This window comes from Gopherus evgoodei, chromosome 16, assembly GCF_007399415.2.
Source record: "Gopherus evgoodei ecotype Sinaloan lineage chromosome 16, rGopEvg1_v1.p, whole genome shotgun sequence".
Lineage (NCBI taxonomy): Eukaryota > Metazoa > Chordata > Testudines > Testudinidae > Gopherus > Gopherus evgoodei.
In genome coordinates this window covers 16,837,699-16,854,129 of record NC_044337.1, presented here as the reverse complement: position 1 = coordinate 16,854,129, position 16,431 = coordinate 16,837,699, and the positions used below count along the sequence as shown (strand labels likewise).

The window sequence follows — 16,431 nt, the reverse complement described above, 5'->3', positions numbered from 1 at the left end:
AGGCAATTGCAGAGCGAGCCTGTCCTGGATTCACTCTGCAGCAGCTGTCCCGTGGGGCTGGCTGGGCTTGGCTCCCCACTCTGGCCATTGTGACTTGGTCCCTGGCGCCACAGGGTCGCAGCGCTGCTCGGGTTTGGCCCAGCCCCTTGATGGCTGCAGGGCAACCTGGCCAAATCTGAGTGAGTGGTGCTACTCAAATTTTGCCTGGCAGTTACCCTGCCCCCCCATCAGGGGGTCCAGGCCAAACCTGAACAGCACCGAAACCCTGTGCACCAGGGACCAGAATGCAAAGCCCAGAATAGGGAGCCATGCCCAGCCAGCCCTGTGGGACAGGAACTGCTTCAGCTGGGACGTGGGGTTTCAAGAGTCAAAGCAGGACAGTCCCCCTGAAAGCAGGGACTATTGGGAGTTATGTGATTGTTCAGTGCATTGAACATGCAAGGTGCTAAGGGTTAATCTCGCTCTCTGGTCTGCTCTATCTTACAAAGGTTGCAATGGTGTAACTAAGTCAAATAAGTATCAGAGGGGTAGCCTTGTTAGTCTCGATCTGTAAAAAGCGACAAAGAGTCCTGTGGCATTTTATAGACTAACAATCGTATTGGAGCATAAGCTTTCGTGGGTGAATACCCACTTCATCAGAAATCTCATGTGTCTGATGAGGTGCGTATTCACCCATGAAAGCTTATGCTCCAATACGTCTGTTAGTCTATAAGGTGCCCCAGGACTCCTTGTCGCTTTCTATAAATCAAATTATAGTCTGTTTAGACTCCCATGCAAACCACTAATTACGTATCCTTAAACTGAATTATTATTACTGTATCACCTAGGGACCTCATTCCTAGGCCAGGACCTCATTGTGCTAGGCCCTGTACAAACACATGGCAAAAAGACAGTCCCTGCCCCAAGGAGTTTATAATCTTTGCTTATTTGATTGAATTTAATTTGATAATTTACCAAGATAAATTAAATCACCATAAACCAGGCATGAAGCGGTTTAAATCTGTCTCCAGCAGAGACGCCGCTGTTGTGACTAGAGTGATTTTAAACAGATTGAGTTAACAGGAGTGCCCCTTTTCTAAGGCAGACCAGCCCTGCCTCTCTCTCTCTCTCTCTCTCTGCGGGTTTCTCTTGTCTCTCTCTCGCCCTTTATAGCTCCCTGCCAGGGTCAGCTCTTCAAGGGCTCATCATCACGCACAGCTGGGGCCAGATTTGCCCAAGCGCTGAGCTTCTCCCATTCAGGCACCTGCACCAGTTCAAGGCCCTATTTCCAGCAGTGCTCAGAGCAGCTCCCCCGCGCTGAGCCTTTCTGCGGACCCGACGCTCCTGCTTCCGGCGGGGGTGGTTTGTCGTGATCGACTCCCGTCCTCGCCGGAGTCTCAGCTCCGCCTGGGGCCGCGGCGAGCGGCTGCCCTGCCCCTGGCAGCCGGCAGGGCCCACTGCCGCGCCTGGCGGGGCGGGCTTCTCCCACGTGTGGGTGGGATCAGGCTGCCCCGTGCCTGACGAAGCCGCTGCGCGCAGGGAGCCGGGAGCCGCCGGCTGCTCGGGGCCAGGATCCCGCGGCGGCCGGAGAGCGAGCCCGAGCCAGAGCCGCAGCCGCGCCGCGCCGGGCGGGCAGCGGGTCCCGATGGGGGGCTAGCGGCCCGGCGGCTCCCATGGTGAACCGAGCGCGGGCGGAGCGGCGCGATGCCGGGGCGGGCAGCCCGGAGAACATGTTCGAGAGCTCGCGGAGGATGCGGAGCCTGTGGGACGGCGTGAGGCTGGAGGTGGCCGGCGAGAGCAGCAGCCCCGTGGTCCTGCACAGCTTCACCCAGCTCGACCCCGACCTGCCCCCGCTGGAGGTGAGGCGGGGCGCGGGAGCCTGGCCCCGGGGCGCCCGGGTGGGTCACTCGTGCAACGAGGTGGTGGGTCTCAGCAGAGCTCGCTCTGGGGGGACGCTGTGGTTTGGACCCGCCCAGGAAATTATTATTTTTTTGTCTGAGTCCAGACACCAGAGAAAATAGTAATAACCCCCCCCCCCAATAATAATCAGTAAATAAGTCTTGGGTGTCTGTCCAAAAGCACCTGTGGTTTGGTTTTGGCCCCCCCCGTCAGCCTATTGAGCACCCAGTGAACGCCTGCGCCGGGATTCACTTACAGCAGGGGTGGTTGTATGTCAAGTAAATAAGGGGTTTAAAATGTTTAAGAAGCTTCCTTTAAAACTAAATTAAAATGCAGAGCCCCCCGGGACCGGTGGCCAGGACGTGGCCAGTGTGAGTGCCACTGAAAATCAGCTCGCATGCTGCCTTCCGCACCTGTGCCATAGGTTGCCTACCCCTGACTTATGGGCTTTGTGTTGCATTCCCCCCGCCTTCCCACACAACACAGGCTTCATGGAAGACAGATTCCCCCTGAGATTTGGTGCTCGGTTATTGACATCATGGCTAAAAGACACTTGGAGGTCCTTAGCTGTTTTACAGTGCAGGTAACCATTGTGGAGTGTGTGGTGTAACTTTACTCCTCACAGCAGCGGTGTGTGTGTATGCTCTCTCTTCTCAGGACAGGGATCCCTGGCTTGGTTTGCAGGTGCTATGAGTTTGCATGGTCTCTGCCTAGTGTGTTTCTGATGCTAGCTTGTGTTGTGTATCTGATGCTCAGAAGCTGAGCCCTGGCATGGCGAGGGAGGCCGGAGCATATGGTGCAGGCTGTTTGGGAAGGAGAGGAGCATGGATGAAGGTATTTTGGCAGCACTTTTTGCTTTTATTTAGGAGTGGGTAAATAGCTGCCCTCTGTGATCTCTTTACTCCTCCTTATGCCATTATCCTTCTGGCAGGCTTGCTGTCAAGCTGGAATATCTGTTAGGAGAAACCAGAGAAATGCACGCGCCATCTGATGCAGCTAGCGGAAGGGAGCAGAGAGCTAGAATCAGGACCCTTTAAATATTTTATTTGAGAGTCTGGCCTCCTGCTGGAGGCTTGCAGTACATCTGCTCAGACTCTGGCTGCCTGTGACAGCTTTGGGCCTGTCCAGGTTGCAAAGAAAGGACCCAAGCAACCTCCCCCTGGTGAGGAAGACCATGGGGATTGGTCTAGTAGGACACTCAGTGGAGGATGCAAAACTGTCATACTCTAGGGCAAGATCCTGGACCTTTCTAAGTAGCACCAGCCCCTAGTAGCTCTTGCTGGCTTCAGATCCAGGTTTTGCTGGTGGGAGTTGTGCCTGCCCTTCTAGGGGGATGTGTGATGCACAAAACAGTTAGTAGAGTAGAGGCTGCTTTTTGTCAACAAGGAGTTGGGTTATGAAACCTTCACGTGTTAAGAAAACATTGGGGACCCTGATCAAATGAGAGCTTCAGGGAAGGGAGTTGGCATAGCATAACACAGGAAGGGAACAGGGGGCTCTCAGGTCAATGTTGGAGACCCACAAAGCATCCCTTGGTATGTCTCTGCAAGCCAGGGCTATGCCCTTCAACTGATTCTCAGTCCTCTGGGTTAAAAAGAGCACTGTGCCATTCATTCGCTAGGATAGTGGCTTTGGCTCAGAGTGGTGAGAGTTCAGGGACATTCCACCCATCCCTGGGTAACTAATGCAGTTTCACAGCTGGCTCATTCATTCTGTCTGCTTTCTTCCATTGATGGGGTGGGGAAGTTGAAGTGTGGCCCAGTAGTGATGAAGAGATTCAAACCAGAATGGGTCAGCAAGATCCATTTCCATCAGGACTTACATCCCACCCCACCCATGCTTATCCAGCCCTGGATCTGATTTGCTGAAGAGTGGATCACCACTAAAACTTTTGGGATTACTGCACAGATAGCTGGGGAGGGAGGGAAGGCCAGATTTAAATAGGTTACAGCGCAGAGTAGTTAACACTGGGATTAACAGCCAGTCCCCATGGCAGAGGCAACTTCCTTGAACAGCTCCCTGCCCATGTAGAGCTCTGGTCTCTCAAAATCCCAGATAGGAAAGAGGCTTCTTGGGGTGTTGGCTGTGTCACCCCAGGCCTTGCTTGTCTGGTCCTCCCACCCCATGGCAGGTTTTCTAGGGACTGGCCCTGTCAACATTGTAGAAAGTTCACAAACGCGCCATTGAGTGTGTTTTCCTTCCCTCCCCCTTCCTCCTGCTTCTCTCTCTCAGGGGTGGGCGTAGTGACATTGTTTAGAGCACATCATCTGCTTCTTGTTATGTCTGGCAGATACCCCTGCGCTCGCGGAGCCTGGCTCTTGGCTGGGAGAGTATTTGGCGCAAGGGGGTGGGGAGGGGCGCCGTTCTGCTCATTGTGCTTCTCCTGGTGGGAAAACGGTTGAGCGTACTGAAGCCCTCGTGCGCTCTGGCCCGGGTCTCGGAGTTCAGAAGTTTGGCAGGACCCCAGGACTCACAGCAGGGGTTGGAAAAGGGGGAGTCGGGGCGTGGTGTTGGAACAGAGCTGGCTTGCATCACTCCCTGCTGGCAGCCTTATGGTAAAAACACTAAACAACGCGCTTGCTTGGATATTTGTTTGGTGTGATTGCTCCCCTCCCCCCCCAAATAAAATCCTCTGATCAACTGGGGGGCTCTTATCTCAGTAGTTCTCCTTTTTGTTGATTGGCAGAAAGAGAGTCATCTAGTGGTTAGAACTGTAGACTAGGCATCAGGATTCTTGGGTTCTATTCCTGACACTGCCACTCCCTCTCTCTTTGAGCATTGACAAGTCACTTCCCCCTCTCTGTACCTCAGTTTCCCCATTTATAACATGGGCATATTGCTACATAAAAGGGGTGTTGTGGATTAAGGCTAGTAAATGGCTTGGAGAGCCTCAGAAGGAATATGCTTTGAAATTGCTGTTGTTATGATTGTATTGTATGAGGGCCTATTCGTTCCTCTTTGAGTGTTTTTGTGTTGTGACAGAACAGCTGGAGAATGGCAAACTGTTAAATCAGTGCAGTTGTGGCAACTTCATCTCTGCTTTTAGTCACACCAGGCTGCTGCTAAGGAAGTTGCTCCTGTGGGACTTAAACTGAGTTCTTTCTCCAGGGGGTGTGTGGGGGTGTGTCTATCTTATCTATAAATAAAGTAAGAAAAGCCTTGGAGACATAAGAACAGCCATAGTGGGTCAGACAAATGATCTATCTAGCCCAGTAGCTTATTGAGTGATCCATCCCCTATTGTCCAGTCCCAGCTTCTGGCAGTCAGAGGTGTAAAGACATCCAGAGCATGGGATTGTGTCCTTGACTGTTTGGCCAATAGCTATTGATGTACCTACCCTCCATGAATTTATTTTTTTCTTTTTTGAATCCTGTTATATTTCACAATCTCCCCTGGAAAGGAGTTCCGCAGGTTGACTAGTATCAGAGGGGTAACCGTGTAACTTTTTACAGATCCAGGCTAACAGAGTCCTGTGGCACCTTGTAGACGAACAGACGTATTGGAGCATGAGCTTTCATGGGTGAATACCCACTTCATCAGGTGCATGCCTCTGATGCATGCCTTTGACTGCGTGTTCTGTGAAGAATTTCTTCCTTATGTTTTAAACCTGCTGTCTATTAATGGACTGTGAATGGAAGTTAGAAAAACCTTGATAATCTGGCTCTAAATGCCTGGGGGTGCATGAAGAATCCCTGTAGTCAAGGGTCAGGGGAGGGCCTAGGGTTTACCTTGACCTGCTAATACATGTTAAAACTACATCCGCCTTGTCCAAGCTAGAAGTTTACCATGTATTCATCAACATATAGCAAAAAAAACAAACCTTTTTTTCCAGACTTGGCTTTTGTGCATTCCTGGCTCAAACCTTTTCTATGCATTGGGCCACAGCTTCATTGCCTGGTCCAACAAAGGAACGGTGCTTATAATAGAGATTCATGAAAAGCTGTTCATCGGGCTAAGTGCATATTCTCCTCCTGGCTTCAGCTGATCTCCTGCTGATGCCTATGGAGCAAGCAATCCCACCCTATCTGTACCGTCTCCAAGACATCATCTTGATGTCTCCATTCAGGTTCTGTTATGCACACGTGCTGCATCTCCTTACGTTGTATGGTTGCTACCCAGGCTGTACTTGTACTGTGGACAATAAAAAGAGGCCTGCTGTTGTTAGTTGGTCCATCAATAACGTGAATTGCTCATGGGACCAGTGCTTCATGTGGTATTGTTTGTGGGAGAGGAAACCTCTCTTCCCCTGGCCTCCCATGTTAAGTTTGGGGAGCAGAGCCTGTCTGCACAGAGTGCTCTCCTCTGAGCTCAAGCTGCAGCATGATATGTCTCCTGCAGCCCACAGGGCAATAATCTGCTGGTATTTCCTGGATGGGGATCCACCTTCTGGCGCTGTTCCAAAAGGTGCAGCCCCGGCTGCGAAGCGGGCTGAGGTGGTGGTGAGTGTGTGCACAAGTGCAGAAGAACATAAACAGCCGGGCAGGCAGGATTTTTTTGTTTGATACCATTAAAGCGGGATGGGGAGAGGCTTCTAAGTATGTTTGTATAAGGATTGTGTTACCTGGAGATTGCTGTCTCGATTTCCATAGGAGGGAGAGACCTTCCAGAGCCTGGCTGTGTTTGGGGTGTGAATGGATTTAAGTGCTGGATTGGCAGCCCTGGAAATGGAAACCTCTTCTTTATCCGCAGGCTCGTGCTTCCCCACCCACCCCTCCATCATGCCTCTGCCCTGCCCTAGAGGGATCACCTGGTGGGGATGAGGAAGGAGTTGTGGGTGCTCAGCCTGGCCTGGCCATTTATTCTTTGGCCTCCCAGATGAGATTACTAGGACTGAGTCGTTCCAGTGATATTGGGGTCTGGATACTGTCAAATTCACATCACATCTACCCAGATCAGTAGCACCCAAGTGTTGGATTTGAACCAGTGACTTAGGCTCAGAGGGCCTGATCCAAAGGCCATTGATGCTCCGAGGAGCGTCTCCATTGACGGCAATGGGTTTTGTGGCAGGGACCATTTTTCAGTTGTGTTTGCACCAACCCTAGCACAGTGAGCTCCTAGGAACTCCTGGAATACAGGTAATAAATAGTAGCCGGCTTTGATTTGATTGAAGTATAATGTAGCTACCTTTTAGTTCTCCAGAAACCAAGCCGTGATAAAGCCCAGGCCATAGTGATTGTAAGCTAATATTGAGGACCTGGGGCCGAACAGGAGGAGCTGGTGGGAGGAGAACCAAGACTGATGTCCCTTGCAGAGGGCTAGTTTTATTTCCCCTATTGGGGTGTGTGTTACAGAATCTCCTTCACTCCTTAGACTCATAGAAGATTCGAGTTGGAAGATACCTCAGGAGGTATCTAGTCCAACCCCCTGCTCAAAGCAGGACCAACCCCAACTAAATCATCTCAGCCAGGGCTTTGTCAAGCCTGACCTTAGAGGATTTTAAGGATGGAGATTCCACCACTTCCCTAGGGAACCCATTCCAGTGCTTCCTTCCTCTTGCTCAGGGCATTGCCATAGAGCCATGAGGTCAAACCTCAGTTAGAGAGAGGGGAGGAGCAAAGGAGTATTGGCTGTTTACTGTTTGGGGATGGAACAGGATCTGCTCACAGAGAGATTTCTTAATGGGATAACAAAGGGATGCCTGTGCCGGTTTGGTACCATTGGGTGTCAGGAAGCCTGGCTTTCCCTTTGGGGGTTGTGATTGTCACCCACTGCCAGCGAGTCCAGCAGTGCTAGCGAACGGTATGTTCCTCCATTGCATTTCAGCTGGACTTATCATTGAAATGGCATCTCGATGGGCAGGCCCATCCTTTCTGGCACTTTGACTAATTGCCAGTCACTGTGTCCCCATCTCCCCCCCCCCCCAGTGTACAGGACATATAACTGAAACAGCAGTTAGGAGCTTATTTAGGTCACCCCAGACCACATTTAAAGGCCCAGTGTCCGCCTAATCTGTACTTTCTCCAGCACTATTGCAGTCAGAGCTGCCCAGTGGCTCTTCTTTTCAGGCAGTTGTATAAATACGAGGACTGTGGTTTTGCAGCGCTGTGGGGCTATTGCAGCTCACAAATATCTCTGCATCTCCCATGGACCCAGCAAGGGGGGAGGAAAAGCCGTTGCTAAGGAATGGGATTTGGATACAATACCGGCTGAGCTGGCTGCATGTGGGGAGAGCATTTTACTCTTGGCTTTGCTTTCTGGGAGGTGGAATTCCAGCGTGCGCTCGGTCTGTGGCAGAATTTGTGAATCTTTTCCGAATAATAGCATCTGCAAAGGGAGTTTGAGAATGTGTTCATATGGGAAACTAGACCCTTTGAAGGGAATGCTGAGTGATGGGACACATCCCATCAATGGATTTAATTATCTGTCTGGTGCTATAAATGTGCAGAGCACCTTATAGATCCAAAGATAATGTCCCTGCCCCAAGCCCCAAAGAGTTTATGGTCCAGATAGTTTGCAGTCTACGTAAAAGTGACCTTAATTTAAAAAGTTTTTTTTATATGATGCTCTATGCGGTTTATCCAAACAGCCCCAGAGAGCCATTCTCTTTGCAATGTAAGCAGCAGAGCACTGCAATGTAAAACTGATTTGTTTGAGTATCTTTCCCACTCCTCCAATATCCTCCCACTCCCCCAGCTTTAACTTGGTGTTGGTTATCTGGAGAATACATTCAGGGTTTTATTGCAAGGGGCAAGTTTTCTGTTTAATCTATATTTAAACTGTTTAATCCTACATTTTAACAGACACATCCAAACTGGTCAGTGGTGAAATGGTTAAGTGGCCTTGCTGCTTAAACTGTCATAGTTAGCATCTCAGTGTTAACATCCTATTGAGCTGGATGGATGCAGTTAACACCTCTCAAGGTGGGCCCCATCCAAAGCCCATTGAAATCAGTGGAAAGATTCCTACTGGCTTCAGTAGGTTTTGCATCAGGCCCTCGGGTTATGTCTTCACTGCACTGCTAATATGGGTGACTGGCACCTGGGTCAGCCTAGCATCCCCAGTGCAAGGCCCTTCTCGCATTACTGTGACCTCACTAGTTATGTCCTTGCCCTGTGTGTCTGGGGCTGTATCCCATGACACTTTGGGAAAGAATTCTAGAGTGCTCAGCACATCAACTGAGGGTGAATTTATCTGTCTTTGGGGAGGAACTGTGGGATTGCTCCCATCCTTACTGCAAAGTAGATAGATTGGAGCAGAGCTCAGCTTTGACCCATCCCTCCACCTGAGTAAACTAGCATAAAGCACCTCCAAACCTGTGTCAGAGGCTTTTCTGTGTGGATGGTAGAGGATGCTGGGCTAAATCCCAGGTAAGAGCCTGGATTAACTGTGCAGTGAAGACAAAACTGTTAGAGCTGTTGCCTCAGGCTGTCTGCAAACATGGGAAGATAGCCCTGCCAAGTCTAGAAACACTGTTTAAAACAATGGAAATCTGAGACCCTTTAGAAGCTCACATAGCAGTTTCCAGAAAGTGCTGTTAAATCCTGTTGTCATGTGCCTGTTCAATTCATGCCCTACCCACAATGCACTACATTGCGCTCCCTCTGTGATAAAGATATACGTGGACATTGCTCCCAATGCAATTAAGGAAAGCGAGAGACACCGCCAAAGAGAACAAAGTAACACCAGCTGGTTCTGTGGAACTGTCCCGAGTCTCCTGCCCTGTAAATGGATCCACCACTGCTTGATTGGTTCAGCTCAGGCTGACTATGAAGAGGAGGGGAAGTGAAAACCAAGTGCTAGGCATCAGGGCTAAATTGTGTGTTTAAGTGTCATCCTCCCCTCCCCCAGGTAGGAAAGGGTACATCTCTGGGGACAGCTGGCGAGCTGTCTCTAGCTCTTTTAATAGCTAGTTTCAATACATGCAGTTAGCAAAAATAAATATGTAAGCAGCCCCGCTGACTTTGATGGAGTTGTTCCTGTCTATAAAGTTTTTTTTGCATGCGAGGGCCCTCTAGTCTGTTCAGACTGATTTGAAAAGGGTGAGGCTTTGCTTTCTCTGCTGTCCTGCCATGGGTTCTGTGGTGCCATAGAAATGGAAAGAAGAGAGCTCCTTTCCAGACTAATCACTGGGCAACGCTGGGAACGGATGGTTAGCTCTCTGGGGTAGGGATTGCCTTCATTATGTGTTTTGTGCAGTGCCTAGCACAATGTGGCCGGAACCCTCTGATGCTACTGCACTACGAGGAAATAACTGTAACTTGGCGATAACATGGAACGTGTCTATGGCTCTTTCCTTTCCTTTCGTGCCGTGCAAATACTAATTAGTTAATGAACACAGTGCACGTGTTCCCAGGGCTGCAGTTTGTTTTGGTTTTAATAGGACAGTTATTTTACATGAAATAACTACCACACATACCTGAGGAGCGGTAGTAACGTAACAGCTGGCATTGTCAGAGCTTTGAGCTGGCATACATGCATGTGTAATGCATATTTATCTTGCATAACTTAACAATGGGTTTGTTTTTGTTACTCAGCTGGTCTTTTGACTCAGTTCATCTCAGAAATGTGACTGTACAGAGGGAAATGGCCTCTTCTTACTGCTCACATTGGGTCCCAGGCGGCTTTCTGAATTGTGCACTGTGACTGCAGCTGCCCAGCTGAATTCTGATTCCTCGGTCCTTGATGCTGATGATACTGTTGGAAGCAGGAAAAACACAGCTTAAATTTCCAGACACCAAGGCTGAGCTTTCAGTGCCGGCATTTGGGAGAGTGGGGGAGAGAAGAAAAATTTGTTTTGACTTGCAAACGAAGCAGATTTAATAGGAAAGTCACTCCTGGTGACTTAATCTGGAATGCTGAGGTGTTATTTTTAGAGTTGCTTTTCTCTCTGTTAACCACATTTTAACAAATAAACAGCTGAGCAGAATGCCTGTATGGAAATCTGGCTTTTAAAGTGTTCCCTACCCGTAATACAAAATGTCTTTCTATATGACAGAGCAAAACCACTGAGATTTCCCCTCTCTTTATAGTGAACGTGTTTCCATAGTGATACGAAACCTGAGAGTCCAGCTCTGGGTGCCTGTTTGAGTTTGATGTTTTCAGTTTAATGGATTTGTTTGGTGGTTTGTTTGTTTTTAGCCTGAATTAACTTCAGTGTGTGTGTGTGTGTGTACACACATTCCATCTCTTAGTGAAACTGGACAAAGCAAGACTGTTTTGGTTGAGCCAAAACTATAGAGGGGAACTGAACTGAAATCCTGACTTCAAACCCCTGGAACTTTCAGCTCAGGCCAAAAACGTGGGGTGATTCAGCTCTAGGTTTGTTTTATCTGAATCTTCATAAAGGTCTGGGTAAGTGGTTCTGCCTTTGGCCCCTCTCTCTTGCAGGGTCTGGCTGCATGCACCAAATTCTGGTTGAAGTCAATGGGAAACGAGCATATGGAGGATTTGCAGGATGTAGCTATTATAGTGAGCAAGGCCAGGATTGACTTGATCTTTCCACAGGTGCTCTCCACATAGCTCCCAGGGATGTCAGTGAAAGCAGGGCAGGGGGAGGCTGTTTGGTCAAGTGACAGAACTTTCCTCCTGCTTGTCTTTATTCAGCTGCACTTTTGAAAGTGGATATTTTGGTTACATTTTCCTTGCCTCTGGTGTTTAAATCACTTGGCTGGAGCCTCCGGACGGATGGTGCTGTGCCATTGCCTGTTGCTAGTCTGCAGCTCTATGGCTGGTTGGCTGTCTCCCGGCTGTCGTTTAGTGGTGGCGTCCTGGTCACCACAGTGCAGCTTAGCTTAGTGTAGGCACTGTTGCCTCTCTTGCTTCTGTGAGCATCTAAATGACTCAGGACATGGCTGTGGTTTACTGTTGGCGGGGTGATGTAGCTAAGCCCCTGTTTCCTGCAGCGTTTCTGATCATGTTGGATTGTGCCACAACATTCATCTTGGGATTTTTTTTTGAATGCCCCCAGATTTGAGCGTGTCTGGCCCTGGCGTGTTGATTCAGACCCATCTCTGCTAATGGGTAGATGGGTCTGAATGAGCCTGGGAAGCTTTGGACATCCTGCAGACAAGCCCCTGAATGCTTGGCTGTTGAGTTGCATCTTCTCCAAACTGTCAGAATTACTTGGGGCTTTGGATCTGGGGCCATCAGTGCTGTGACACCCTTTTTTGGCACTGAAGTAATTCCCTCTCCAGTCCAGTCCCGTGCAGGTGAAGAGAGAAAGTGAGTGGGGTGCTGGAGAGTTCAGAACCTCCCCACAAAGCTCTGATCTAGTGAGAAGGGGCAGTTCAGGGTGGTCCTTCCTTCTCCTCAGACCCTGAAACCCAAAGAGCCCTGGGTGGAAGGCAGGCACTTCTGCCTCTCTTGCACACCAGTGCTTACGCAGTGACGGTGGATGTTGCCTATGGATCCCAGCAGCTGTTGTTTTGGGGCTGCTGAGGCCTCTCCAGCAGTCCTTGCCCTAGAGAAATCATTCTAAACAGGAACGTGGCTTGGAATTCAGACTGAGGGGATAAGGCTCTGTGGCTGCCGGTAGCTGGTAATCCAGAGCAGGTGAATGAGGCCCCACAAAGGGAAACCGAGTGCTGATCCTGCTCCGGAAAGTTTTTAAGTGGAAGGAGCAGCCCAGTTAGCCCACCAGCATGTGTCTGCAGTGGCTTGTTAAATTGTGTCTAATGATGAGTTGACTTTGCTCAGTGTTCATTTGATTTTCTGTGCAGCGGGAGCTACAGGTGCTCTGGTAACATGACTGAAAGGCAGTCCCTAATATCTATAATATGCTGCTGTCATGCCCGGAACGTAGACATGGCCTCAAAAGTGCTAGCTCAGTGCAAGAGAAATGGCCTTCAGGCAAAAGCTGCCTCACCCTAGAATATTGATTTTAAATCTTTGTGTTACAGGGAATTTCTTGGCTGCGCCTCCAGATGATCAGCCCTTTCGGTGGTGCTGGGGCAGAGTGTACTGCAGGCTATGCATCGACAAATGCAATGCTGACCAGCCAGAGTAGGGATGAGGGGGAGCAGGGGGCTACATTCAGGCAGGTAGCAGAGAATATAGCTCTGAAGCCCTGATGTTGTCCTAAGTCTGTTCCCTGAGGGCCCAGCGCTTACTGCCTGGGTACTCGTCTCTGCCTTGCTGGGGCTGCTCCCAGTAGTGTATGCAGGGTTGGGCCCTCGGACCCTTTCGGGCAGGAACTATGGTCAGAATATTCTGACCTGGGTGCTTAACAGTCAGGCTGCTCTGTGCACAGGTTAGGCCCTTAAATGAGAGTAACTTGATTCTCAAAGGTGCCGAGAACCGTCAGCTCCCATCATCTTTGGTAGCTCAGCGCCTGTGAAAATCAGGCGGCTTTAATTCCAGATATTGATGTTAGGTTGTTGGCCTGTGACTCTCTCTTACCCAATTGCAATCACCTACCAGCCTGTAGGTGCCATCTCCGCAATCCCAATAATATGAAATTTTCCTAATGACAAAACAAAAGTGCTTGGTGTCAGGTCGTCTCCCCTCCAGCTTCCCCCCCCCCCAAAAAAAAAAAAAAAGTCAGATCTGACTCTGGGGGCTGGGAGGGAGCCACCTGAGAGGAAAATCTCCAGCTTATCAACATCACCAGGCACATCCCCCATTTCACTGCGGTGGAGCCGAAGGAGATGCTGTAGCATAGGGCTCTGGCATGAAATCTGGGCAGTCAGGAGGCTGTGGGGAGCGGCTGGGGGTGGATGTGGGGAGGTTAAACCACCTCATGCAGTGCAGAACAGCCCAGAAAGCCCAGCAGTAACAAATGGAGGAGTCATGCGTCAGCTGTGTCCGGAGTCAGGGGCGGGGAGCATGGCTAGAGAACAAAAGGCCTCGTTTTCTTTCTCCCTGCCTTTCACAAACAGCCCTGCGCTGGCCGCGCTGTTCAATGGACCTTTCCTGCATTTTCTCTGCTTCAGCTGCTTATTGAGTCACTCTAAATAACAACAACCAAAAAAAAGGCAAGAGATGGTGGTTTTTTTGATTGGCTAGACTACAGTGAGACCCTCTTTGCCTTAATGAATACAGTAGCAGCATTGACTTGGGTTACCCGAGCGCATTGACCCTGCTGTGCCATGCAGATCAGTGGTGGGGCTGGGGTTTGCAGCTTTCAGAGCACTCAGGCCATAGACTTTCTATGGGGTGCTGAGGATTGTGGATATCTTTTGGGTAACCCTTCGCTAGCTGCTTCAGTGCCGTTACTTAGTGCAGGTGCAATGGCTGATCCAGACAAGGTTGCAAACGAATCTGGGTATCTAGGGCCTCGTGAAATCATTCTCCCTGTAAAGGGGGAAAAAGCGAAAGTAGAGAGATTCTGGATGACTTTTTAAAACAGCCCACTCGCTTTGGCTGCTGCTGTCTCATACACCAGCCTACCTGTCAGAGGTGTGAGAACCAGCAGTGCCCATTGGTTTTCCACTAGAGCTGAGTGCTCATCACCTCTGAACGAAGTCCATGTGTCTCTCAAGTTGGGCACCTGAAATTAGTGGGTGCTTTTTTTTGGAAAACGTTCTGCTAATTGATTTGATGACAGCCAAGAGAAACAATTGGGGTCACCAGGGCTCTTAAAATGCTGGAGTTCTTGACTCTTAGGGCTTACCTAGGCAGAGAGCTTATACCAGAATAATTAAGATCAGAATGTAATGCTATTTAAACTGGTGCACATCCGTGTGTGGACACTCTATTTGAGTTTGTGTGGCATGCTCTGGTTTAGCTTAAATCAGTTAGGAGCAGCCACCCTTAAACTCAAATAAGTGTGTCCCCACAGGGGCTTGCACCAGCTAAAGTAAACCAGTGCCAGTTTGTGTACAGGCAAGGTCAGATCCCTTGGCAGTCATCTTTATCCGCAGAGAATGTGGCTTAGAGATGCTGACACAGAGATCCTTGGTTCCTCTCCCCAGACGCAGGCCAGGCCCAGGCACTGACTTGATCTTTATTATCACTTTAGTAACCAGGTCTGCATTAAAGGCATCCAGTGGAGTGGGAGGTGGGGGCGTGTGTGGAAAAAACAGAAATGAGATTGGAATTGCACAGCTAAACCATGTTTGAACCGCCGCCAACTGACGAGTTACAAGCTAAAGCCAGTGGATTATTGAATAGGCAGCTATTTACAGAGTCGTGGAGCTGCATTGAGTAGCTGCTCTGGAATGGTGCATGGGATAGGAGAAGAATGGATTGGTCCCTGTGGAGAGGGTTGAGGATTAATTCCTCAAGAGGAGAGAAGCTCCCCATTCCACTCCTGTCCCAAGAACTCAACAGGCAGCTAGAAATCAGAGTGAACTGATTTTTAAATCACAGCAATTTAAAGCCCCAATTTTAATCACAATTTAAATCAACAATCAGGAAACCTTGATTTAAAGCATCAATTTTAATTGTGTTTTGCATTTGTACTTTAGGTATTTCCCTAAAGAGAGGTTGATTCTCATTGGTTGGTAACCATTAAAACATGTTGATTTGCAACTAATTATAACCTTTGCACTAAAATTGGTGCTGCTTTTTGCTAACCAGATGGTTAGACTATTTCTGTACACATTTATTTAAACAGTTATATAGCTTAATTTTGGGGGGGGGGGGGGTTCAGATTTTTTTATCCTAGAAAATGGTGAATGATGCGTTTCTTACTTGTGATTTGTGTCAAGCTCTATTTGGATGGAAATTCAAATTCAATGCACAAAAGATGCACTTTAATTTGTTTATTAAATACAACTTCCTTAAATGTGCTGGCTATATAAGAAGAAATGGGTGTGTGTGTGTGTGTGGTGGTTTTTTTGTTTGTTTGTTGTTGTTTTTTTTTGTTTTTTTTTTGTTAAAATATATTTTTCATTTAAAACTAATCGGCTTATTAAACTAAGTAAATTAAACTGATGGTTTCTGGTTACCATATCCTTCAAGATTTTAAAATTAATAGTTCTCATCCTTTGATACATAGTTCTTATTCATAGATTAAAAGAGAAGGGGGAGGATTTTCTTCTGCTTTTTCAATTATTTGGGGCAAGGACTCTCTTCCCTATGTGTTTGAACACCATGTGTAGCACAAAGGGGCCCTGCTCATGTGCATGCACTGCCATAACAATCACATCTGCTGGACATATTTCTATTATGTTCGGGAGAAGGCGGGTGCGGTAAGATCTTTTATTGGACCAATTTTGGTTGGTGAAAAAGACAAGCTTTTGGGTTCATGCTTTCAATGCAGAGATTTTTTCCATCCAGGTTAAACACAGAACCTTTAATTCTCTAGTTTGTCCGAGTTGATTTTAGAGATGAGCAAAACTAAGTGGCAGATTTAGGTTTTGCAAAACAATAAAAGCATTGGATTTTTGTAAGCCCAATCCTTTTGTGCCCTCCCCACGTTCCTCCAAACCAGGGTTACTAGTATTTTTTACCTGGCTCCCATTTTAATTATACACGTTCCTAGTTTAGCAGCGGGACTGAGGACAGATAAGTGGTTCTAGTTTTGACCTATCAAGGCTGCGAATAGTGATGGTCAAAAATGCAGGTAGCTTTGTCTTGGTTTTCAAATCATTGCTGGGTATGGACAGGTTTTATTTTTGCCAAAAAACCAAACCCCTGGGTCAAGTACTGGCTCCCTGGGAACTGAACCAA

The 16,431-nt window shown here is 48.5% G+C and overlaps 1 protein-coding gene across 6 annotated transcripts in view; it reads left to right on the top strand.

Moving 5' to 3' along the window:
- The window catches only part of RALGDS (ral guanine nucleotide dissociation stimulator), a 104,477-nt gene that overhangs the window by 60,725 nt on the left and 27,321 nt on the right, over nt 1-16,431 (top strand). The window contains exons 1-2 of one of the 6 annotated variants that reach the window (XM_030535152.1): nt 1,615-1,838; nt 2,635-2,712. The exons of 2 other annotated variants lie outside the window; for them this stretch is intronic. In XM_030535152.1, coding sequence (XP_030391012.1) covers nt 1,653-1,838; nt 2,635-2,712 — 264 coding nt within the window. In that variant the 5' untranslated portion in view covers nt 1,615-1,652. Of the gene's footprint in view, nt 1-1,614; nt 1,839-2,634; nt 2,713-16,431 lie in introns of those variants that run through there. 3 more of the 6 variants (XM_030535151.1, XM_030535156.1, XM_030535153.1) reach the window with 3 other exon arrangements.